Below are 26,417 nucleotides of genomic sequence, written 5' to 3' on the forward strand. Positions count from 1 at the left end.
CCACGCCCTGCTGACTCACACTCATTTGCCTACATTACCCCTGAAGTTCCCTACATCACTGAGCCCTGGAACAGATGGTCCTCAAGCCCTCTTCCAGCTGTGACAGTCTGTGTTACCCACTGGTCTCCCCACCAGTCACCACCTGTCTCTTCCTCCCTCCAGCGAACAGCGAAGAAAGCGGGGGAAGCCCAGGTTCCAACCCTGCGCACATCCCACACACTGGAGGAAACACCCAGCCTGTGATTGACATGGATGCCCACTCCACACTGTACCACACCTCACTGAGGGTCAAGGGCAGGAATACGCCAACCTTCCCAGCCTGATGTCCTCCGCGCTTGAGTCCTTCCCAGATGCACATCTCAGGATCAACCCCACCTGAGCGAACCGTGGCCCTCCCCAGCTCCCACAGAAGACAGTGGCCTCTGAAGCCAGTGACTCTGCAAGATGAAGCCCCCTGGGAAGGGATCCCATCAAACCAAAGCTCCGTGCAGCCCGAAGAGTCCCATCTCTGCCCATGGGTGTCAACAGGGACCCCCACACAGCAGGGCACCTCCCCTGCCTTCCAGGCTCCTGATGATACACCAGCCGGTGGCCTAAGAGGTAGCTGAGAGCCCCATAGTGTAGAGGGGTCCATAGGTTACCTTCTGGGGTGGAAAAATGCACCCCCAACCCCAGCCCTCAGCCAGCTCCCGCCTCACTGGCTCACTGGGCTGCCAGGACTCTGTCCTGAGGTGGCTTCCTGCCTCTCAGGAACACAGGAAGCCAACATTGTTGGGATCTAAATGGCCTTTTCCTCCTGGCCTCGGCTTGGAAAATGAGCACATAGCCTCAGTGTGCACCTGACCCCAGCAATAACCGCCCACACCCCCAGTGGGCCTCAGCTTCTTCCCCGGCTGACAGAGTGACCAGCCCAGCCACCCACCTGCCCACCCAGCCTAACAGCCCTTCCCTGCTCTGCTGATCTCCATGGCCTTGGGCAGGCCATGGTACTCAAATCGTTGTTCAACATTATTCTAGTTGTTTCTATGAAGGGGTTTTTTTTATGGATAAGAGTAACATTTAAATCAGGAGACTTTGAGTAAAGCACATTAACTTCCATAATGTGGGTGGGCCTCATCCAATCAGTTGAAGGCCTGAATAAAACAAAGACCTCCTCAAGCAGGAAGAAATTCTGCCAACAGACTCGTTTAGAACTTGAACTGCAATTCCCTGGGTCTCCAGCCTGATGACCTACTCTGCAGATTTTGGACTTGCCAAGTCTCTGTAACTGCATGAGCCAATTTCTTAAAACAAATCACCTACCTATCTCTATCCATCCATCAACTACCTACCTACCCATCCATCCATCTATACACACATCCTGTTGGTTCTGTTTCTCTGGAGAACCCCAACTAATACAAGGGATGGTCAGAGGTACAGGCGCCATGAGACTTTGAAGTTGAGCAAGAAGAAACTTCTAGATCATCCCGTCCAGTGCTTTTGAAACTTTCATGCACATGGACTCCTATGATATTGGTTACCATCATGCGCATGGACTCCTTTGATATTGGTTACCATTCAGGAATGCTCATTCTGTACCAGGCTCTGTTCTGAGCCCTTTATGTGTACATATTATCTCATTTCATCCCCAAAGTAACTCAAGGAGAGAGGTGTGTGATGTGTGTCATTTGAAAGGAGAGGTAACTGAGGCTCAAAGGGGGTATGCGACCTGCCTAAGTTCTCACTTGTAAGCCGTAGAGCTGGGATATGAATTCAGGACACCTGGGCTAAGTACAAAACCACCATCCATTCTGCCTCCTGATACATTTAACTCCCACAACCAGAGCTTTTCTGATTCATATGGGCAGGGGCTCCAGAGTCTCAGCCCCTCAAGCCTTCCCTTGGATTTCTCCTTTTTCCTACCTTCTCGGGCCCCTAAAGTATCTCCAAAAAAAAAAAAAATCCAGTTCCTTTGGAGAACAGTTTAGAACCTCTAATCCAGTCCAATCCCTCTTCTAGAGAAAGGGAAAGTCAGGCCCAGAGAGGTTAAGTGTCTCACCCAAGCTTACACAGCCAGACCGGAGCAAGCCACAACAAGAACCCGGGGTCTTTCCACCCTACCAGGCTGCCTCCAATGATTCCAAAGAGGTCCTCAGACACAGGGTGAAAGCTGTCATTGTCAGTGAAATAACAGAGGAGAACAAGCTCCCTGAAACAAGTTTTCCCCAAATCCAACCAGTAAGGGCTTCTGAGTAGGCTTGTCCCACTGAGAGGTGAATTGTCTTCCCCGGGTACATCCCACTCTGGGGAGGCAGCAGGAATTTCCCCGGCCTTCCAGGCTGGTCAGTGGCATTGAGAAGGGAGGTAGTCTAAAACTAGGCCCACATCCAGGCCCAGATGGCAATCCTTGGGCTCTGGAGCCGGCATTTTGGTCTCTCCTCTCAGCTTTCAGGCTAACAGAAGGCTAGAGCCCTTTAGGAAGGCCCTAGACTCCCTAAAGCACTGCCCCCAAGGACCTGGGGGAAACCCACCGTTTGACCTGAGGAACTCATAAACATCCCTCCAGACCCAGCCTCCTTCTGCCTTCCCTGATGAAGCCTAACAGGAAAATCTCTGCTAAGTCAGAGACAACCTTTCTCATACACCTCTGTGTCAGCTTGGCCACATGTTCTGTGATTGTCTGATGGCATGTCTGTCTTCCCAGGTCAGGGGCTGGGTCTCGGCACCAGTACCTGGTACAGCGTCCAGCCCAGAGGGCCCTTAGTTCACGACTGCCAGGTGGATGTCCTTGTGTGTGCAGGAGGTGAGGTGGCAACCTACACTGGGAGACTTATCTAGCCTTTACAGACTCCAACAGAGGAGTTTTCCAGGCCCTCCCACTGGCCGGGGCTCAGGGAGCATTCTTGGTCCAGCCCCTTCTCTACAGTTGAGGAAACTGAGTCCTGAGTGGTGACGTGATCTATCTGAGGTCATACAGCCTGTGAGTGGCAGGGCCAGACAGAGTGCCTGGACCGCTAACAAAGGCCTGGGGCCTCTTCTCCTCCCATTGTCTCATCCATCTGTCTCCCTCACAGGGAGCCTTAGTCCAGAACACTGGTATTCATTTTACAGCCACACACAGAACCTCAGTGTTCCTCGCAGTAACCACCCCCCCAGAGACGCAGGGCAGGGTTTATTACTAACCCCATGGTACACAGGAGGAAACAGGCTCAGGGAAGGAAAAGACTGGTGACAGTCTCACAGTGACCTCTCTGCCTGTATATCAGTCATACTTATGCCCAAATGTCCTGCCACCTTCGTTCTTTGCCTGCATTGTCCATCTTTGAGTCTCCCCGTCCAGAACTAGACCCTAGGTTCCCTGACTCCTTTCCCCATCCCCGTCATCGACCCCAACCCCTTCAGCCATAGTACGTTAAACAGTGAAATGCAGAAGGCAGGGAGCAGAAGACTGGTCCAAGCTATAGAGCAGGTCAGCCAGAGGGAGACAGGACAAATGCCCCCATTTCTCTAGGTCTAGGAAAGTGCCCTCACTTTCCATGCCTACACTTGGAGTGCCCTCAGCACTGCAAGGAGACTGAATTCAGAGCCTTGATGTCCCATGCACCCCTCCACACTCATCACCCTCAGCCACTAATCCAGAGAATGACCATGTTGTAACCCCAGACTCGAAGACCAAAAAAGGAACCAGAGAGCACCACAAACCCTTCGGTTTGGGCTTGGTGAACAAAACATGACCTGGGTTTTAGTCCACAATCACCCCCTTAGCCGGGGAACAACCTGTACAACCATAGCTGGTGGCCATGGATGGATGGGTGGGTGGGTGGATAAGGGGGTCTGTCCATCTTGTGCCACCTTCTGGTTCCAAAACACAGAGAGTTGGCCCACTCCTGTATCTCTCACCAGCAAGCCCAGTGGCTCCAACCCCGTCCCCAGGCCTGGTGACCCCAACCCTCTGCTGAGAATGCACATCGTAGTCTCCTGTAGAGCTGGGAGTCTTCAATCCTCCCTTGCTGGGCCCAGCCCCAGCCCTTCCATGGCCCACTCCTGACACCTGGTGGTGCCTCTGGGCTGCAGTCCTGGCTTTCTTCGCACTTCTCAATAACTCATTCAGAGCTGCCAAACCAGCCTGGCAGCTCACTGGCCACCTGCCCTCCACTCTGGTTCACACTGGCAGGGCCAGGCTCGGAACCAGGTAAAACCCAGGTCTCACCTTGGCGGCCTTCCCTTCCCACAGGTTCACATCCCCTCCTCAACCCAGGCCTTCAAGCCAGGTCAACTGGGGAACTTAGGACTACAGACTATTACAGAATTTGCAGCCAGAGATGTGCCAAGGTCAGACATTGAGTGCCAGACTTCCTTCTACCCCACCCCTGTTCTGCCTCCTATCAGAGGAGTGCTGGCGGTCTGGGGTGAAGGGAAGGCACACCAGGGAAGGAAGGAAGGAACTGGTGGGAGGTGGAGGGAATGGAGGCTCAGGGGCTAACTTCAGCAGGCTCACCCGGCCGGGTGGGGTGGGGGCGGTGACGCAAGCAAAATGGAAAACGCCGCCCCCAGCAATCCCCTCCTGACTCTCCCGGCTCCCACCCTAACCCGACACCGTCCCAGCAGGACCTCTTGGGAGGAGGGTGACACCATGCGGCTTACTTTGGTACTGCAAAAGTCCCTGTTGGCCTCCTAAATTCCTTCCGGGCGTCCTAGCTCTTCAGTCAAGGACCATTAACCTCTGCCCTTTGCGCATAGCAGGACGTGCCTAGAATGCCTCCACGTGCACATTCGCACACACTCACACATTCCCATCCACCCACTCCCCCCTCCAACATACTGCTGAAACTCCTTGTCTAGGAGGACTTCCCTCCCCCAGAGAGCACACCCCCGACAACCCCACTCGGACCCAGCCAGCTGTGTGCCTTGGCGAGAGACTTAACCACTCTGAGCCTTGGTTTCCTCATCTGTAAACTGAGGGTGACACTAGCACTTTCCGGAGGCTGCGAGCCCTGCAGGAGATCCATGTGAGTGCTTTCATACTAAGTGCTTTCGTGATTGCTCCCTAGGCTCTGATGCCCAGCTTCCCAGCCCCACCGAGACTGGCAGGGAGGGAGGGGAGAGTCCGGGTAGAGCCACGTGAGTGAAGACCCTCGGGCAAGAAGGAGCCCGGCCCCTCTGGCATGTTTGATATACTTGGCGTATTCCAGAACTGAGCGAGGTGCAGCCGGGGTGAGTATGGGCTTGGGGGACAGGGCGGATGGGTCAGAGAGCTGGCACGGGGTGGATCCTGCTGGGCCTTGAAGGCACAGGAAGGAGTCAGTGCTTTGTCTTGAGCATAGTGGGGGCTCCCAAACCTTTTCCCAGGGAGCTGACATAACCAGATCTATGTGGAGTCCCACTCAGAGCTGGTGAGGACGGTGGATTGGAGAGAGGGCAGGCCAGGAAGCCAAGAGCTGAAGTCAGCCCTCCGGATGACAGGTGCTGCCAGCCTGAAGTGGAGAGGCTCAGTGATCCAAACTACACTGGGGGCCCTGGCGATTGATGGGAGGTGGGGGGGGGGGCAGGAGAAGGAGGCATCTGGTAGGGCCGCTGGGCGGGGGGTGTCAGTCACCATCACTGAGACTGTGCGCGGGGGCCCCCCGCTGATTTTACTGTGTGATCTGGGGCAAGACACTGACCTCTCTGGCAACAGTCACAGCCAAATCCCAGGCCGTGTCAGAAGCACAAGAGAACAGTGATTGAAAAAGGCCAGCAGCCGCCAGGCTCTCCCCCAAGTCGGATTCAGAGCCTCTTGCAGTCCTCCCTAGCTTTGGCGTCTTCCTCAGTGCCAGGCACACATCCACACACCTCCCCCGCACCGTCCACACGCCATCCCCATGCGACACCCCTTCCGCGTGCCTCCTTCATATCATCCACACGCATCCCGGCCATTCGCTCACAAGCCACAGGTCATGCCCGTGCCACCCACACCTGCCAGGCACCATCCACACACACCCACAAGCTTGCCATCTGGTGTGCGTAGCACCTCTTCCCACAGGAGAACCAGGCACCAGGCTAGGACCCCGAGGACACCTGCCCCGGCCCTAGGCCACCTCGTTCCCATGACAGTGCTCCCCTCCCCACCCCACCCCCCCCACCCCCCCGCAGAGCCTGACCAGCTGCTCACCTTTGCAGGTGCAACCCTCCCGGGTGATGGCCTGTCGGCAGATACCACAGGGCTTCACCTTCTTGAAGGTCTTCACCTTGAAGTGATGAGTCTTTGGGGCCTCCAGATCCTCCGGCTGTGGGGGGTAGAGGCACAGTGATCAGGACTGGGCAGAAGGCTGGGGAAGGAGGCGGAGGGGACTAGGGGACAAGTGGGCAAGGACTGGGGAAAAGGAGAAGTAAGAGCCCTGTCAGGGGTGACAGGCCTGGGCCCATTTCTGGGAGGAGGTGCCCCAGGAAAGAGAAAGCTGAGTGTGACCCAGACTCCCACAATTAGGTGGGTCAGCCTACTGGGACACTGATTTTAAATGGATTGCTCAATACGGTTTTACACGCACACACCGCACAACCACACCCTGGGAGGCTGTCTCATGGCCGACCCGGTCAATAGCCCCCTAAGGTAAGTACTGTGGCGACTCCTTTCACCGAAGATGCATTTTGCCGGAGCTCTAAGCTTCGCTGTGAGGTTTCTGTCACTCAGGATTAATCCGTGGGGTTTATCCACACAGTCGCACGGAGCAGCAGCACTTCATTTTCATCACCGTGTGTGAACACAGCTAATTCCTTTCCCTGTCCGTGTCCCCATGTCGCCAACGTGCCACGTCCCTCCATTCTCTCTCACCCCCATCCCTACCACCTCCTGCCCCAGCCCGGGCTTCTTCCATCTTTATTTTTGGTTCTTTGCACTATGAAAATTAAATCTCCTTTTTATTTTTTTTTCACATTTATTTATTTTTGAGAGAGAGAGACAGAGGGTGAGTGGGGAAGGGGCAGAGGGAGAGGGAGACCCAGAATCCAAAGCAGGCTCCAGCCTCTGAGCTGTCAGCACAGAGCCCGAAGCGGGGCTCAAACTCACGAACGGCTAGATCATAACCTGAGCCGAAGTCGGATGCTTAACCGAGTGAACCACCCAGGTGCCCATTTATTTACTTACTTACTTACTTACTTACTTACTTACTTACTTATTTATTTTTAAGTAGGTTCCACACCCAGCACGGAGCCCAACACAGGGCTTTAACTCACAACCCTGAGATCAAGACCAGAGCTAAAATCAAGAGTTGGATGTTTAACCAACTGAGCCACCCAGGCAGGCGCCCCTTAAACATCCTTTTTAAAACGACAGCACCACACACATGCGATGAGAGGCAGGCCGACAGTCCAGCCTTCTCCGTGTCCGACCGGCCGTGAGCCCCGAGCCAGTCACCAGCCGCCGCTGCCACAGGCCTCGGTTTCCTGCTCTGGATGGCACGAGGTTGGGCACCACACCCTCAAACTCTGACAGTCCATCCTTTGTAACCACATATGGGAACACACTCTAAGCCACAAAACCCTGCACCCACACTGCCTAGGACCCCCTCCTCCCATCTGCAGCCCTCAGCCCAGGCCCAGGCTCAGGGAGCTTCCCGTGGATGCCCTGGGAAGCCATCCCTGCCCACGGGCGCCATGCCTCTCCAAGGCCCCTCACCCTGGTGTCCAACCTGATGCATTTCCCGGCTTTGGCAGCAGGGGCCGGCAGAACACAGACATTGGCAGCTCCCTCACCCTGCGCAGGGCTCCCTGACACCCCTCTGCACACACATGGCCACACACAGAGACACAACCTATAGCAGACCCTGAAGTCCCAGGGGAGGGTTCTTCTCTTCAAGGTCCCCCTCCTTGTGCCCTGCTCCAGAGCCTCCAAGCGCTGACACAGGGGCCGGAGGGGGCGACTTGTGTGTTCAGAGCATCCCGAAAGCTAGCAGGTCCAGGACTCCTCTCTGAAGACACTGCAGTGGTGAGTCCTGGGGGGCAGAGTGAGGCTGAGCCACGAGAGATGCAGAGAGAAAAAAAAACAGACAAAATGAGAGAGACACAGAAAGCCAGAGAGACAAAGAGGCAGAGAGATAGAGAGGGAAAGAGAGAGACAGAGACAGAAACTCAGAGTCGGAGAGACCGAGAGACAAAGATAAAGACAGAGAAACAGAGAAAGACAACAGAGAGTCAGAGAGGAAGAAGACAGAGATAAGGCAGAGACAAAGGCAGAGATGAACAAGCACACATGGAGAATAAGAGAAATTAGATAGAAACACACAGAGACTGTAAAGGGAACCAGAGAACCAAAGGGGCAGACAGACAAAGGGACACAGGAGCCAGCTTGAATGGGCCCCCAAACTCTAACTCTGGGAAGACGGGAGCATCACAATACAGAACGATAGCAGTGGCCTAAATGAGCCCATGCTGATATGCAAAATACGTGAAAAAATTCACAGTGTGATGAGAAACGGAATACTTACAAATCTCAAAGCACCTCACCACACCACACTTTTATAAATTACAAAGGGAAAAAAGTCACTTTTCCCGGCAGACTCCACGTTAATCAAATGATCAAAGCGAACATCACCAGTAATGGGAAGACTGGAAATCGTGCACCATGGTGGACACACACTGAGAACAGAACATCACTTCTGCCACTTGCCTGCCGAAGAGACACAAGCTGAATCTAATCGTGAAGAAACATCAGGCCAACGCAAATCGAGGCACAGTCTACCAATTAAATGGCTTATAATCATCAAAAGTGACAAGGTCACAGAAGTCGAGGAAAGATGGAGGAGATTTCCAGACTGATGGAGTCTAAAGAGATAATGATTGCCCAAAGCAGTGGCTGATTCTGAACTGGATTTTTCCCATGCCCATAAAGGACGTCAGTGGGACAACTGGCCACACTTCGGTGGGGTCTGAGGAGGACACAGTAGTCATGTATTGATGTCAGGTCCCGGACGTTGATGGCTGTGTTGGGTTAGGTAGGAGAAAGTCCCTGTAGGAAAATCAGGAAAGCATTTAAGGGTGGCAGGGCATTGTGTCAGCAACTTACTCTCAAAAAGCTCAAGAAAAAAAGTTCTTTGCACTGTATCTGCAACTATCTCAAGTTTAGTTTGAGACTGTCTCAAAATTCAAAGAGACAGGCAGCTAGAGATGGCAGGGAGGCAGGATGGATCAGAGACAAAGCCCAGGGCAGAAGTGGCAAGGGCAGGGGGCAATGGAGCCAGAGTGGTGCCAGAAGCCCAGCAGTGCCCCCTAGTGGCTAAGCCCAGCAGCAGGGCCTGGGTTCTGATAACTCCAGCGTGCTGGGTCCTAGGAGCTGTGCTTCCAGCTTCTTCTGAGGATGGGGGCAGGACATGACAGGGCACTGTCCTGCTCTGGACCTCATTCAGTTGTCCCCCAGCCCGCAAGGAGGGTAGGTGAGCTCCCTCCATTCTGAGGTCTCACCTCCCCTGTTTTCCCATCTGAGCCCCTGGCTGGCAGCCTTCCAGACAATCTCTGTCATAGACATTCCAGGGAGGGGGCCCAGCCCAATGTCAGACGCAGCAGCACCCCCTGGGCTGGGGGGAGGAGCAGGAAGGGGACCCGGAGTTCAATTTAAGGCCTGTCTGGGGAGGCAGGCAGGAAGCCCTTAAGCCCAGTCTTTTCAGGCCTACTCTAGCCACCCCCTAAACCTGCCTCTCCCACCCCACTGAGTCAAGCAGGGCCCCCCATTCCGATTTATCCCCCAGACTTCTCCACCTATACCCCAAACTCAGCCCTTCCCCCAAAGCCGGCAGAAAGAGACCTTCTCCCCAAAGTACACTTGGAGCAGTGGAATCTCCCAAAAGAGGGTCCTGGCTGCCCAGTGAACAGATGGGGAGCAGGCGGAGCCTTCCAGACTGACAAGCAACCGCCCAGACTTCTCCCTTGGGCCCTGGGCTTGCCTGCTCTGCCTGCCCAAACTCATAAATGTGAGTTTACAAAATCTCTCCCCACACAGGCTTGGAGAGCAGGAACAGGGTTTCAGATACACTCGGGGCCTCACTCGCGGCCTCTCTAAGCAGCCTGTGGGCGATGGCCCAGCACACTCCTGCCCCTCACCCCCACCCCATTCTGGCTCTCTGGCTCAAGGAGTGCTGGGATGGGAATCTCTAGGCTGGTGACCTTGAGAACATCAGTGACCTTCTCTGGTTCTCACAGGCCCCAGATAGAAGTGACGGGTTTGGACAAGATCCTCTGAGTATAGACAGAGCGGGGGAACAATGGGCCCGTTTGAGATGAAGGGATTGGAGGAACGGAGGGCAGGACATGCTCATGGTGACACAGAGAGATGTCTCATGAGATATCACCCCTCTGTGAGAGTCTAGGGAACCCAGGTGGGAGTGAGGAGGCCAGCTTGGCCAACCCCAGGCAAGTGGCTCCAGACTGTGACCTCCACTTTACAGTATCGGCTCACCGGCTAGCCAATGGGTATCCGGCAGTTTCATTGAAAGGGTCACCCACAGAGGTATGAAGATTTCCCAGTTTGCTGGAGGAGAAAGTCTAGGGTGGGTGAACCTTATGTCTTCAAATATCTGAAGGAGCTGTCACGGTAAGAATGAACCAGACGTGATCTATGAAGTTACTGAAAACAAAACAAAACTCGGTGGGGGGCGGGCAGAAGTCACAAGGACACAAGATTAGACTCAAGGGGGTACGAGAACTTCCCAACGACCACATGTTAAAATCCAGACAAAGAAAAAACATGGGGGTCAGGTACCTTCACTGCCTTCCCCCAGAGTTACTCTGCAGATACAGGCAGAGGATGTGAACGAGCCCATGAAGTGCAAAACTCTGTGCGGGGGTAACCACTTGTTGTGACAGTGCTCATCATTTTTCCTGACAGGTGGCAGACAGCCTCACAAAGCACTCCCCACCCTTCCTAGCTGGATTAGCTCCTAGAGGGCCTGGGAGAAACTAGGGGGACACAGAAGACACAACAGGAGCTCCCCGATCTCTCCAACACCCACTTCCCTCAAGAGCCAGAGCCCGGAAAAGGGAAGGGGTCCCAGCCCAGAAGTCATACTTCCCCACCCTCGGAGCCCAGAGCCCCCTGCCCCTGTGACAAGCCCACCCAGCATCAGAGAGCTTTCCTGGGCCTCAGGGGGATCCTCTCTTTCCCACCGTCCATTCAGCCAAGCCTGCCTGCCAGATACATCCCAGCCAGAGGGGCGGGGCACATCTGGCTGCGACAGATTTGGCGGGAGTCCTGGGCCCCGGGGTGGGAAAGGCTGATTGTTGGTTCCTCCCTGCCCCGTGGGGGCAGAGTGTGATGGGGTGGGGGTGGGGAGTGAAAGGGGATTGGCAGCCCTAGGGGTCCTCCAGCTCAGGAGTTCCTGCCCCCTCCAGAGAAACTTCCCCAGCCCTATCCCCACTAGGTTCCCTATGCCCTGAGGCTAGGAGCCCTGGAGGATGTGGCCAGAGGGCAGAAGTCTATGCAGCCAGTGAGCCTCAGGGAAGAGAGTCACCAAAAAGCAGGCCTAGGGCAGGCCTTGCCCTGCTTGCTGGCCACCCACCAGTCCACATCAGGCAGTCTTGTGCTAGGCTGCCCGGCTGGCATCGGCTGGCATTTCTGTGGAGGAGACTCAGACTCCCCAAGGAGCCACAGGCTGGCATCTGGGAGACCCCGGTCACCTCAAGAGCAAACTTCCCCCAACCCCACTTCCCTTCACATACACACCAAAGTTCCTTACCCACCCACCACCACCTGCAATCTGCTAGCCAGCTAATGGCCTGACAGTGTTCTTGGTCGCCTGGGTGGAAAACTCTGAGTCACCCCCCAACTCCTGGCCCTCCACCCTCCAATCCAACCAGCTGCCAGACTCTGAATTTTGCTTCCTGAACACTCTCAGCCCTCCTGTACTTTTTGATTCCAGGGCCGTTGCCCTATTGAAGGCCTCGTCACTTCAACCCACAGCTACCGCAACAGCCTTCTGGTCCCCTGACACCGGGCCCCTGCTCCCCACATAGCCTCTGTGCAGCCTCTAAGGAGCACAGCTCTATGAGGTCCCTGACGCCCCCACTCCCCCCAGAATGCTTCCATGCCTACCCATGAATCCAAGATGAAACCCGGACTCCCTCAAGCCAGCCGGGGAAGCAGCCTTGATCCGTAAGCAGCCCACCCCGCCATCTCAATCCCCACACCCCACTCCCCGACTCCCTGCCCTGTGTCCACCTCTGAGCCTCTGCTCTGCTGTTGCCTCCTCCCAAAATGCCCGTCCTCCCTTCTCAGCTGGCCAAGCTTCTAGGCTTCTGTCCTCATCCTGGAAGGCCTCATCCAAACTTCACCCCCTCAGGGAGATTTTCCCCATACCCTCCCCCACACACCACCGGCTCAGATTCAGTCTCTCCACTGCTGCCTTCTTTTGGTGTTTTGAAAAGCGTAAAAGCTCTGGAAAAGACGAGCATGCTTGTTCCGTGGCCGTGATTCACCGTTTGTTAGTGATGTGCCACTTGGGTCCGCGCTCCCTCTCTGTCTCTGCCCCTACACAAGCCCCACTGATTCTCACACGCAGGAAGTTCCACACCAATGTGGTACTATTATCTAATAGTGAATTCATATTCTCATTTCCCCTTTTGCCCCATTAACATCCCTCAGAGCTGGGCCGTTGGTTTTGTTTTTCTTTTGCACTCAGGATTCAGGCAGAGCCCCGTATTACATTTCGTTGCTAGGTTTCTTTCATCTTCTTTCATCTGGACACATTACTCCTCCTTTTGATTTCCCTGTTTCGAAGACTCTATCTAGGCTCTTTGGCAGGAGGTCTCTCAGTTTCCTCAGGATTCAGTTCAGGCTAAGCACCGCCCCCCACCCCCAACCCAGGTATCCCTTCCTCTCCTGGTTGTGTTTTCCTGGGGCTGCATCATAGGACTCTGTGCAATGTGACTGTCCCTCCCCTCCCTTGTTAGCTGGGTGGCCCCAGGCAAGTGTTTGAACCCCTGTCTGCCTCCCTTTAGTTAAATGGGCTGATAATAGTAACCACCCATAGCTTTGTGAGACAATGCCTGAAAAGCCAAGGGAACAGCACCTGGCACATAGTAAATGCTCCCTAGGTATGGGCTACGTTTCACCTTGTCTGTTACTCCTGCGTGTGTATGCGTGTGTGTGTGTGTGTGTGCACACGTGTGCGTGCACGTTAGACTAGCTCCCCAGGTACACGTGTCTGCCGGTACTTCTGCTCCATGTCCCTCAGGTGCTGGAACAGTGTGATCCCTAAAGAAGGAGCGAATTGAATGGAGTTGATGCCTGGCCTCAGTTCCCCGTGTAATTGTACCCCACTGACCTGCCCTCGGGGAGAGGACACAGGTCACCCCCTTCACCAGCCACCGATCCAAGCTCAGAAGAAAGCTCTCTGACTGTGAGTAGCCCTGCATCTCTGCGGAGGGAGGAGGGCAGGGGGCGGCACTGACTGAGTTCCTTCCAGGTGACAGAGGAGCATGGGAGGCGTGGGAGCCCAGGACTCAGCCCCTGACTCGGTCCCCTGAGCTGAATGATCTCTCCCCTCAGCTGGCCTCTCTCTGCCCCGCTCGGCTCCTTCACAAACCACATCCCAACGCTCCTGATCAACAAGTCCCAGGTCCCTTTTGGTGCCCACCCTTCCCGGGGTGGAAGGACACAGGGATGGGATAGTCTGAGCCACATTCATGGGCTGGTGCCGCGGCAAGAGGCTGCCACGGAGTCCCTCACGGACCCCTCACAGTGACGATGAGGTGAGGAGCTTACTCCAGACACACAGGTAGGGCAGGATGGAACAAAGATTCGAATCCAGGTCTGACTGAGGCAAGGTCCCAAGTCCCTAGCCACCTCACTGCCATCATCTGTAACAGTGTGCCGGAAGTGGCCCATCCTGGCCATCTCTAGGAGCCCTGACAGTCACATCGTCAGTGCCCCTCTACCCAAAGGCCATATTCTGGCTAGTTGACCCTGTCCTATCCATCCACAACTATCTTCATTTGCTGTACTTGGACTTCCGAGCTCTCAGCTTCACCTCTGCATTAAAGGCCTCCCAAGAGGCCTTTCCTAACACCTCTGCCTCTGCCAATCCAGGTTAGGTACCCCCTAACCTACACCGACAGCTTCCCTCTTGGCAACACCCATCTTCTTGTAATCATCAGCCCAAGATCTGCAAGCTTCTTGAAGAAAGTGGAACCCCATCATCATCCATGAAATGGATGGACAGGCAGTGGGTGGGCAGGCGGGTGCCAACATGGCCCAATGGCCGGACGGTTTTCTCCATCACACACGGTACTTCCCCAACACCAGCCCGTACCCCTCGCTGCTCGCCCCCAACCCCCTTTAACCAGAGCTCCAACACCCCTCACCCCGCACCGGCCCTCACCTTCCCTGTCCAGGAACACTGAACCCAGCGGCCATGTGGCCTTGGGCAAGCCACCTACCCTCTGTGGGTCCCCTTCACCATGGCTGGAAACTGGTACTTGTCGTCCCTGCCCTTCGTGCCTTACGGAATCACACTGAGGTTCAAACGAAATTGTTTAAGTCGAGGAACTGTACACAAGATAGGCAGAGAGAGGCAAAATAACTTGTCTGACCACCACAGCTATCCAGTGGCAGAGTCAGGATTTGGACCCAGGCAGGCTGGCTCCAGAGGCCGTGTTCTGAGCATTGTGTGTGCTGTCTGCAGGGGAAGGCCTTGATTGTTCTCTGCCTTCACATCGTTCTCCTGGCCCCATTCACATCGACTCCACACACCCTACCCTGAAGGAGTCCCAGAGTGGAAAGCCCTTGATGGGGGACCAGGAGACCCAGGTTCTAGTCCTGAGTCTAGCTTGCTGGGTGGCTTTGAAAACATGCCATCTTACGATAAGAGCTGACATTTCTTGAGCCCTGACTGTGTGAGAGACACTGTTCCAAATGTGTGGGTCTATTAGCTCATTTGAAATCTAACAACCCTACAGGTAGGTGGGGAAACTGAGGCACAGAGATGTAAAGCTACTTGTCTAAGGGCACACAGCCAGCAAGTAGCGAGGCCGGGACCAAGGCCAGGCACAGCACTGTCAGCCAGCACACAGCACTTCCTTTGAACACTGCAGAAAGACAGTGAGGTACTTGTCTCTGACTTTGTGCCTCAAATGTCATTCCGAAAAGCTTTGCCCAAGGAGGGGTTTGCTTCAGACCCTGGTCAATCTCATCCAGCCCAGCCTAGGTCCCAAACCCTGCTTATCAGGAGGCCCCGGGTGGGCACAGCCCTCACGGGCAAACAAAACTCCAGAGACAGCAAATTCAGGACCAGAAGGTGAGACTGGGGTCTATGTGGCAGAAACTGCACGCTGAGAACCTGAGGGCTCGTGAGGACCCTTCTGAAAAAAATATGTGCTTAGCACCGGGAAGAGCATCAACTCCAGAACAGAGAACACTTCGTTGTCTGCAGCTGGAAATGGCCTCAGAAAATACTATCCACACTTCTGCGAGGTCCAGAAAAGTCGAGTGGCCAGCCAGAGGCCACGTGGCTTACTCAGGGCAGGGCTGGGCACCCTCGCCACTCCCCGCCACGGCCTGGTGTCTCTTTCAGCCCCACCACCCTTGAGGCGTTCCTTCCAGTTCCAGAGGATAGAGTGGCTCTAACTCAATCGGCATAACATCAAAAAGCCTCAATTAATGGGCATGTATTATTTTCTAAATAAACCATACTCGGATATGTAGAAATAAACGGGAGCATTTGATGAGAGAATCAAGTCATGCAGATTATGTAGCTCTGCCCCTCAGCTAATAAAGTGATATTTGTTTCATTCCTAGAGCTTGTGAAAACTATACCCTGCAGATACGTTGCTTCTTGGATGAAACATCTGTAGCTATCCCTGTCCGGGAACATGTGCACACATAGACAATCATGCACTCACACTAGGGCACAAGACATCTCTTCCAGACCATGCCTCAGTTTACCTTCCTAAGCTGGAGACCCAGCTAGTTCTTGGCCCCAGAATAACTGCAGACCCAGCTAGTTCTTGGCCCCAGGCCCTGGGCAGTCGGGAGCCTCAGAGGTGGGGTCCCGGCCAACAACAGCCATCCCAGGTAGATCCTCCCTGCACATGAGATCTGGGATACAGGGGATCCCACGAGCCAAGGTTTCCGAGAGGGGGAAGGACCAGCATCTACTGAGCACCTACTGTGTGCCTGGGTACCTGATCTTTTGACATACATTACCTCTGTGCTCATCCCAGCTATACAAGGTGTGTTTTATTATTCCCACTTTACAGATCAGGAAACTGAGACTCACAAAGGGAACTGTTTTACCCAAGGCTGCCCATCTAGCAAGTAATAGAACTAAGATTTTAACTGAGGCCTGTCTAGTATCAGAGTCCACGCATTTCCCACCACCAGGTGCCTTTCAAGGCAGAAGCAGCCCCCCTGGCAAGGTCTCCAGGGCTTCTGTGCCCCATCTCCATAACTGGTGCCATCTACCCCTCCATTCCCTGCCGGAAACACACACCCCAGTCCCACCAAGGCCCACCCAGAAGAGAGGAAGTTTGCCGGTACAACTACCCGTGCAGCTGTGAGGGAGGGGGGAGACAACAGCCTGGACACAGCCAGAATGGGGCCCTCGGTCCAGTCCACACTTCCCCAGACTGCAGCTCACCCTGGCAACGGCCACCCCCTCTGCCCAGCCCACTCCCTCAGCTCTTCCCCATCCCGTAGACGAGTGCCCATTGGGCTGTCCCACAGGGCCAGGAGGGACAGGGCTGGGAAGGCACCAGGAGAGGGGGCAGGGGAGGGGCTTAGAGGCACCAAAGTCACAGCGCCCGTACCTCCCTTAGGTCAACAGCACCTTCTCCCAACTCTTAGAAAGGACAGTAAGATCCATAGGGTACACATGCCTACCTCTCTGCAATGCCCCTTTAGCATCTTCATTTCACCCACGGGGAAACTGAGGCTTGTCAGGATGAAGGACTTTCCCCACGACCTCTGAGCAGGGGTGGCCCTTCCTCCATCCACAGCAGCCTATCATCCCTGGAAATCTAACTGCCATCTGTCCCCCCTGCAGGGCTCCCCCACTGCCCACCTCAGTCCTCAGCACTGTAAGCTCATCTGAGAGAAGCCGGAAGACCTTAGAGAGATGAACTTGGCCAAAGCTCCCATTTTACAGATGTCAACATCAGCCTGGCAAACCACTGATGCAACCCGTGTGCAGGATGTTCCAGGCACCCTCAGTCTACTATTCAGACCCACGCCTGCCCCAAAGCCCCACACTCCACCCAAAGCCCCTCATCCCAGCCCCGTCTCCCACCCTTCCCCCCTCTGTCCCAAGTACACCTGGCTACCCAAGTCTGATGTCCCACGGTTGTCCTCAGACTGAGCTTGCCTAGGGCCTGGCCAGAACAGGGAAAGGGGCAGGAAAGGCCACATCTGGATCCGGGTCTAAAGCTCCCTCCCCCAAAACCAGTCATCACTCTCTTTGAGACGACATGAACCTCAGCCGGGGATGGCTTCCCCGCCCTCCTGACCCCTGTGCATGCCTTCGCCCAGCCCAGACAGCCAAGTAGCCCCTCTAGGGAAGGGGTCTCCTGCCCCTGCCCTCACCCCTCTTGCAACAGCCGGGACTCTCCCAGCCCCCATCTCTCCCACGAGGCTTTTAACCTCATGTGCCCCCCCCCCCAGCCCTGCCTGCCCACACCTCAGCACCCTCACCTCAACCCACACCTTCCTCAACCAGGGAGGAGGACGAGGCAGGGGTTTCCTCCCCTGGGCAGGAGGGGAGGGGCGGCAGGGGTGTCCGTAAGGATGGGAGGCCTAGAGAGGAAGGGATGGCAGTGGGTAGAGGCTGAAAGGCAGTGGAGAAGGGACAGAAGTGATGGAATCCCAGCAGAATTCTTTGCAGCCAGGCTTTCCCAGGTTACATTTGCTAGGTCAGTGTCTCCTGTTCCCTGGGCCCCTAGCACAGCCACCTTCTCCAGTTTGGGCTGAGCAACCCAGGGGGTGAAGAATTTCCCCCCCACCCCTCCCCAAGATGGCAGGGGGTGGGGGCGGCAGGCAGGAGGGGCCCCAAAAAGAAACAAACTTCTTGTTCTTTCTTCTACTTGCAGCTCCTGCACTCAAGTGGAGGCCAGAGAGGTAGAGGGGGGGATGTGCCAACCACGAGAACCAGGGCCTAGGCCCTGTTGATGGGGAAGGACTACGGCTGAGGGCCTGCCCAAGTCAGTCTGTCCTTCTGTCACTTAGAGGCAGAGAGGCCTCCGCCCTCACCACCAACCTCCATTCCCCCCCAAAGACCCGACCACCACTGGCTCTCAGCCTAAGGATAAGACCGGGGGTGGGGGGTACAACCTCCTAGCTAAAGCAGCCAGACCTACCCAGAGCATGCAGGACAGACAGATCCACGTCATCTTTGGTGGGTCCCGTCGCTCGGGCCAAGCCCGGAGCCTGCACACGGCCCCCCTGAGCTCACAGCCTTCACGGAGCAGGCAGAAGGCAGCTCTGAGAATGAGGCCGCTGCTCCTCCAGCCAGCATCTGTCGGGCCTCTCGCCCTCCCTCCCTTCCTCCTCCTCCCCCCACTCCACCCCCTTGTCCCAGCCTCCAGTCTCCTCCCTCCTTCCAGGCTCCGCTGGTGGCTGGTGGCGTTGGGGGTCAGAAGCCCTGCTTTGCAGGGGGTGTGAAGGAGACGGGGCAAAGGGACAGCTACTGGAGACAGCCCCCCCCCCCCCACAAGCCATCACCGTCCACCCTGCACTCCCCACACACACACCTCCAGACATACAACCCCGGTGAGCCACCAAAAATTCCTCCACCTTCTGATCTGATGCCGGTGGCCTGGAGTCTGCTGTCCTCACTGTGGAGCCCCCCTCCCCACCCCCAGACCACTGATGAACAGACAGACAGACACAGTCTGTATATCCTGGGGTTCCCTGGCCCCATCCCATCTCTGAGTACAGATGCACGTTCTCCCGCCCTGGGAAGGCACATTTATTCGCACACACTCAGCCTTAACACAGGCCTTAACACAAGAGAAACCAGGCCAGAGACTGTGGGAGAATGGCCCTGCCTCCAGGCTGTGGATTTCATTCCAATTTGTTTCCTACTTCTTTTTTTTTCCTTCTTTCTTTCTTTTCTCCAAACATCTGTCCCAGCCCTTCCTGCCCTTCCTAAAGGGAGCCCCGCTCCAGGCTCCTGCAAGAGTCTGTTTTTCTTGACTGTACCCTGGGCCAACATTTGGTTTGCATTTCCCCACTTCCTCCTCCACCTCCCTGGCTCCCCCTCCCTGGGCCCGGTTTTCACCTCCCACCATTCCACCCGCCTACTTCTCCCCCACAGTGTCCCCCTTCCTGGCCAGCCCTCCCCTCCCCCCACCTTAGCTCAGGGCAATAGTTTGGGGTCCAGAGAGGGGTAAAAAGTAGGGTACAGAATCTAAGTGTATTCCCAGGGAGCACTGCAGGCGAATCCAGCAAAATCTGCTCAGGCTCTCATTGTCTGGATCCATCCCCCCACCCACCCCCCACCTTTCCCCCAAAGACTTTCCTCTTTGAGCTCTGGCCGAGGCTGGACCAAGTGAGAGTGGGTGGGGCTGGTGAATCACCCATTCTGCTTTTTGGAGCCTTCCAGGGGAGGGAAAGAGGGCTCAGCCCCACCCCCTTCTGAAGACACACACATCAGGACACAGAGTCCAACTCATATAAACACTCAAAATGCCGAGCACAGGGCCCCACCCAGAGCACTCTGAGACCATTTTCCTGGATTGAGTAACCTAGCAAAAAAGTCCTCTCGCTTGAGCTCCTACGCACATGCACGAGTGCGCTGTATACGCCCCCGGCCACATGTACAAAGGGTTACAAATTCCCGGCCTCGCTCCCCCACTCACCCAAGAGCATGCCCTTGCCACTCTCTGTCAGCACCACACACAGTGCATCCCCAGGGCTCAGTCTCTACAACCGGCCTCTCCCCTCAGCCGGACCTGCCCAGCAGGTATGTTGACTCCCAGCCCACAGTCCAGCCAAGACATTTACCTGGGAAACTCCAAAAAGAGAGGGAAACATTCACATTTCCTCTGGGGAAAGGCTGCCACACACAGAAACACGGGTTGTGCACTGCACAAGGGACTGACATTCTTATCGTTTGGTGTTCTAAGAAGTCAGGGGAGGACACTGAAGCAAGGTGTCTGATTCTGGTCCTTCCTGGAGCAGGTGCCTAAGTCTTTGTTCTGCTCAGGGGGATGGGGTGAGGAATCAGGAGTCCCTGCTCCTCCTGCTCCAAGTGCTTCTGCAGAGCTACTGAGCTGCAAAGGGTTTTGCCCCCACACTGCATGCCCTGCAGCGTCATAATACCCTTCAGCCCCCTCACCCCAGCCACCTCCCTACCAAGCCCGTTGGGGGCATCCACAGACACTCCTGCAGGCCCTCCCACCCTCTGCTGACCCAAGCGTAGGGGCAAGCAAGGAGGAGTGGTTTGCAGGAGGCCTCTCTGAGCGCCTGGAGCCCACCCACCCACCCCCCAACCACCACCACCAGCCCTGCCAGCCTTCCCACCACTTCAAGGGCTCAGCCGGCCACGTCCTGACACCCCAGTACCCACGCCCACCCATCCCCCCTGCCTGCTCCCACCGCCCTCTCCTGCTGGCGTCACTAGAAAATGTGCCTCCCAGCAGCTATCACAGAAGTTCTGAGAAATTACCTTGCAGCTTCCCAGAAATGCTGGAAAACAAAACTGAGGACCAAGTCACAGTGACAGCAATTTGTCTGCCTCCCACAAAGCCCAAAGGGGCCCTGCAGCCTCTAGGCCAGCGCCTTCCCCAGTCCTCCCCAGCTGGGACTAAAAACAGGTGGGAAGGGCCCTAGTGCCGCAGGTCCCCTTGGAAGAACCCTCCCCCAGAAGGCTCCCATCTCTCTTTTCCAAGCCTCTGGGGGTCTGTTCCTGTATGTTAACCTCTCACTGTTGGGAAGTCCTTCCTGCTACCTAACCACCATCCAGCCAGTTTAATGTTAAACTCTGCCACCTGAGGTGTCTTTAACTCTGCAACGACCCCTTGTTTGGGGCTCGTTACCCATTATTCATCCTGCACAGCCTGGCGCTCCCTCCCCCACCCACGCAAGGGGAGAGCTCCTTGGGCAAGGACACGTCCTGTGCTTTATATCCCCAGAGCCTGGCATACAGCAGGTACCAGACCTGATTAAAGAATGAATGAGTCAATCTGTCAATCAATGGGTCCTAACCTATTTTCCTACAGCTAGCATCTAACTTCCCAATCCTTCCCTCTCTCCCCCTCTGGCCCCCTTGAAAAGGCCTTGGGCAGTCCAGCCTGCACACCTTTGCACATGCCCACGATACCCACCCATCTTCAGTACCGTCTCTTCCTGCCACCCCCTCCCTTGCCTCTGAGCTCTCTCAGGCTGCAGACTCTCAGGAGGCCAGAACACTCGTGCTCAGTATGGGGTTCCCCGCCTCTCGCTTGCACCAGGGTCTTGTCTGCAGCAGACATCAGGTACACGCCAGCGGACCAGCTGGATTTTCCAGACTGGGATCCCAGAAGCCTCAGAACCTGCCACCGCCCTGTGCCACACCACCCCACTGCCTCCCCACTGCTGTGGCCTGGTTTGTGTTCCACTCGTCTCCCCCACCTGCACGCAGAGCACTTCCTGCTAGTGGGTCTCCAGATCCAGACCCAGCAGTCAACGGAAGAAACAGTTCTGCAGGCTCTAGGGCCAGCGCCGGTGGGAGGTGAACTGAGCTGACGCGGAGAGATGGGTGAGTGAGGGCAGGAATGAAGCTAAAAAGGGCTTTATAAGCCTGACACTCTCCCACCCTCAGTTGCCTCACCTGCAAAACGGCCGAGCTGATGGCCTCCAAGGCCCCTTCCAGCTGCACCTTCTTTGATGCCACCAAGTTCCCTCCAATGAATTCCTCCTATCTCTCGACACTCATCCATCAAAAAGTTCTTCCTGTTTGTTGTCCAGCCCATCTCCGATGGTGGCACTGAGCCTTTCCTCTGTCACCACCAGCACAGACGTGAAAGTCATAGACCATCGGAGGCGGAAAGACCCTCTGGCTCAGCTAGCAGCCACAGTCAGGGTGACTAGAAGGGTCACAGGCCAGAGCTCTCAGGGGCACTAGAGAAGGCAAAGAAGAGGGGTCTCTGGTGACCTCGAGACGGCAGCCCCAGCTAAAGGGGACACACGCTTCTCAGTGACAGCCACTGTGGCATCAGGGACGTGAGCCCATACCATCAGATCTTTTGATCTGCCGAGAGAGGCCCCAAATCTATATTATCGTATAAAGTCTTTTATACCAAATATGAACAAAAAAGCAAATTTCGCCACGCTGGTTTTTTTAAAGAAACCATTCTGTCAGTCAAACATATCCACTGGGAGAGTCTGGCCTTTGGGGCACAGCTGACCTCATCCAGCTTCCTTGGTTATCAGATGACAGCCCTGCAGTGGAGGGAGGTCACAGAGCCAGCGGGTCAGGAACAGAGCCCCCAACCTGTGCGTCCCAGGCCCTACACGTTCTCCTAAGCAGCCTGCCTTCCGGTCACTATCAGACCAGAGTCTGGCTTTCAGCTTCCTACCAATGCCACAGCCCACCGCCTTCCACGCAGGGGCCGCTCAAACCATGGCCTTCTTCCCAGCCGGTCCCAGAGGCCTCCCATCAAATAGGCAGGTGCACTGCCGGCTCTGGAATTCCTCTCTGACGTCCAACTGCAGATCCTAACACCAAAGCACTCGGCAACTGTATCTGTCGGCTTTCGTCCCCTCAGCCTCTGCCACGCCACCTCTGGTCCCGGGAAAGATCACTAGTAACTAACTCGGCCCTTCACTGTGGTATCGTATTTAAGACTCCCACCAGCTTTCATTTTACAGATGCAGAAGCTGAGGCACAGAAAGGTTCAGAGTCACACAGCTAGTGTGTGTGAGAATGGAGACCAGGGCGTCTGACTCAACATCTCATGAGAATTGAGAACTTTCCTGCCGCTCCTGTAGCAAGCAGTACGGTCACCCAGGGACGAGGGGTTGAGGTCCCATGTTGTGGTGACATGTGAGCTCTCTTGCCACCCCCTCTCAAAGGGCTGGCGCTGCAGCTCCACAAAGGGGGGGTCAGCTGCCCAGGTCTGGCTTCGGTGGGAGGTGCAGGGGGCAGGAAAGAGTGCTGCCGCACAGTTCAGGGTGAGACTGACGGGCTGGGCTCCCTTGTGGCTCTAGAAGAGGCAACAGGAAGAGAAAGGCCACAGTACCAGCAAGCCCTGGGGCCCGAGACGTGGGTGAGCACAGGGTCTGGCCCCTGCTGCCCAGAGGGCCTCCTTTCGGGTAAGCCATGATTCCTCACCCTGCTTCCCACCAGCACACACACACTTGGCCTTCGAGTTCTAGGGTGCTGGAGCCCTAGCATGCCTCCATGTACCACTACGCAGGATGTTCACCGCACAAGGGTGCAGCCAAGGGGCGAGGTGGGGGCTGAAGTCCCATCCATACTCCAGTCACCAAGCCTGGCATGGGCTGCATCAGTCCGGAGCATGGGGCATCCATCCCAAAGCCCACCAAGGCACCCTGTGGGCTAGGGGAGGTCTTGCCTCTTGCCCCCGTGACTACCACCCCTCTAGTATGAGATGGAGGTGGCCCCCTTGCATTCCAGAAATCTGGATGCTCCCTGAGACAAAAGGTGAGGTTCCAACCCGGCCCTGCCTGGGCCTCAGTTTCCCCAGCTGACATAGGAAAGAGCATCATTCACATCCCCTTCCCCTAACCTCCCCTCCACCAGCACCCTAGGTGGGGACAGAGTCTGGGCCCAATCCCAACAATTTTTAATAAAATCTCTCCCAGAGCTCTACTCAATGATCTTGATCTCTCCCCCAGCTCTAATTTCCTGCCTGACTCAGGCCCTCAAAGGCTGGCTGGAGGGAGGTGACTGCACCTGCTCAGCCAGCCCCTCACCCCCCACCCCCACCACCAGTGCCCAGTGCTAATCCTGGCCCAGGAGGAGTTCAGGTCACCCTCTACCTCTGCAAATGAGGAGGGGGAATTGCTAAGCAGCCTGGGGTCCGACTGACCTGGTCCTGGGTGGCCATTGCCCGCTGCAGGCTGCCTTTTCCCAAATGTGAAAACCCAACTCCGCAGCATCTGAACTCAGAGCCCACTGGACCGTGGATGGTGCTCTGGTCCCGTGCTCCACAGCTGCAGCGGCTGCCTCCCAGCCAATCACTGGGGACAATGCATTTTGCTAGAAGATTTCAAAGCACACCTTGGGTGACTGGGGCGGAAGCCTGCTGGCACTTTTCCCCACTGCGGAGTGGCAGAGAGGGAAACTGAGGCCCAGAGGCAGCACCTGGGAGGAGGAGCTGAACATTCAATTCCCTATGAGGGGGAGAATAGATACTGGGAGAAATCCCTCCATCCCCACATACCCCAGTTCTGGCCTGTCTGGAGGTCTACAAGGAAGGAGACCCCTGCTTGGAAAGGCACACTAATAAAGACAATATCCGTAATTTTTATGGAACACTACTACGTAGTGGGCACTTTGGTAAACATTTTAAACGTACTGCCCCATTCAACCTTCACAACGACTCACTGGGGTAGGTAGTTTCATCATCCCCATGTGACTTGTGTGAAAACTCGGGTCCAGCCAGATTAAGCACCTTGCCCAAGGTCCACAGCTAGTAAATGGAAGAGCCAGAATTCTGAGCTAGGCAGACGGGCTCTGCAGCTGGCACTCTTAATTAACCAGAGTGGGGTACTACACCCCTCTTCCCCAGTGTGACACGGGCCCTTCCAGTTTCTCAAAGGAATGCAGAACAGATCAGAAGATCAGTTTCCTGCCATAGGACCCCCAGTCCCTAAATTCCTTCCCCTCATTGGAAGCTTCCACGGGCTCAAGTCATGCCCTGGGGATTCTCTCTGCCCCTCCAGGGGAGAATGTGAGGTTACAAGCGGTTTTTCCAGTTCCCTACTCTGCTGGCCACCTATGCCCCCACCTCCACCCTTTCCCCACCCTCCCCCTTACACGTGCGCGCACACACACACACACACACACACACACACACACACAGAGGCAAACACACCCTGAAGACATTGTCAAGGATCTTCTCTCCTCTGGGAGGATCCCAGGATGCTCAACTAGGACACACCCACCCATAGCACTGCATCCCTGCAGACCCTTCCACCTTCTCTAACCCAGCTACTGCCTCCCGCCCCCATCCTCTCCCTGTCCCGTTCCCCGGTCCTTCCATCTACTGGGATAGCCCCTCTGAGTCCACCAGCCCCTCACACCCCACTTCCATGTCACTCTGCTCTCCCCCAGCCTTAACTCTGGCCCCTCCTCAGTCCGATGGGGAAAAAGAGACGTTTCCAGGAACTAGTCCTCCCTTCCCACAGAAACTTAGGAGGGATGCTTAAACCCTTAGATAGGTTCCTCTGTGCCCAAATCTCCACTGCCTTCCCAAAGACTATCCTTCAGACTTCTGACCAAACTTAAGGTGCGCTTGGGGAGGGGCAGCCACTCCTCCTTCATGTATCCCTATTGCATGGGTAGGGGCCCCCCAGGAGTCCCCAAACTCTGACGAAAGCCAGGCTGACAATGGTCAAGACGGTGGTGTCCCTGAGGGTGGGAGGGTGATACACTGGCCCCCGAGCAGACCGCTTGCCCGGAGTGCCTGTCTGAGGGAGGGGTGCAGGGAGGGGACAGATGCCAGGTGAGGCAGAGGACTTTTACCTGGCTGCGGAGGCAGAAGCGCAGGGGCAGGAGGCAGGAGAAGAGGTACTTGCCCCATCGGATCACGCAGGAGAAGCACCAGCTCAGCCGAGTCATGATGACCCCGAGGGTGGGCGCCACGGGCTGGCGAGAGGGTCTGGGCACGTGGACCCGCCGCTCGGGGCGCCGAGTTGGGGTGGGGCGAGAAGGGAGGCGAGAGCCCTGCCCCGGGGTCTCCCGGAACCTGAGCCCCGCAGGAGCCGCGCGAGTGTCCCGCCCCCTCTAGCGGGAGGAGCGGCCCCGACGTGGCTCCATCTCCCCGGAAGCCCCTGCCGGAGGCGCCGGCTGCTGCTGGGCGCTTCCACCCTCGGGGACTTCCTCCGGCGGCTCCCTCTCTCCTCCCCTCGGCGAGACGGCCTCGGCCCGCCTGCTTCTCGGGCGGGCTGGGGGGCGGGCGCAAGCACCCCGGCAACTTGGGAGGCTCGCGGGGCCGCGCGGGAGAGGCGGGTCGGGACCCGGCAGAGGCGGTGCCAGGCGCCCGGCGTCCACCTGCGAGGAAGGCACAGCGGCGCTGGGAGGCTGAGCGGCGGCGGCGGCGGCATTGTGCTCCGAGCTGCAGTGAGTGTGCGAGCCAGCGTGCGTGTGTGGATTCCCTCCAGACCTCACTCAATTCCCATATTGCTCCCCAGAGCATAATGTGATTAACTTAAACGGAGGCCACCGGCTTCCAGCACAAGCAGAAACATCCTCGAGCTGGGGCATGCACATGGGGACGCTGAACACAACCTGAACCACCTGTCCCAACTCACC

At 56.2% G+C, this 26,417-nt stretch overlaps 1 protein-coding gene across 9 annotated transcripts in view; it reads right to left on the bottom strand.

The window, feature by feature from the left end:
* TNS1 (tensin 1) overlaps positions 1-25,994 on the bottom strand; it is a 202,565-nt gene extending 176,571 nt beyond the window's left edge. For 3 of the 9 annotated variants that reach the window (XM_043577781.1, XM_043577779.1, XM_043577780.1), the window contains exons 1-2: positions 25,629-25,994; positions 6,131-6,245 (exon numbers count right to left, since the gene is read on the bottom strand). In XM_043577781.1, coding sequence (XP_043433716.1) covers positions 6,131-6,245; positions 25,629-25,724 — 211 coding nt within the window. In that variant the 5' untranslated portion in view covers positions 25,725-25,994. Of the gene's footprint in view, positions 1-6,130; positions 6,246-18,291; positions 18,478-25,628 lie in introns of those variants that run through there. The other 6 variants (XM_043577782.1, XM_043577783.1, XM_043577778.1 and 3 more) reach the window with 3 other exon arrangements.
* Between the last annotated feature and the right edge of the window lie 423 nt (positions 25,995-26,417).

Source organism: Prionailurus bengalensis, chromosome C1 (genome assembly GCF_016509475.1).
Source record: "Prionailurus bengalensis isolate Pbe53 chromosome C1, Fcat_Pben_1.1_paternal_pri, whole genome shotgun sequence".
Classification (NCBI taxonomy): domain Eukaryota; kingdom Metazoa; phylum Chordata; class Mammalia; order Carnivora; family Felidae; genus Prionailurus; species Prionailurus bengalensis.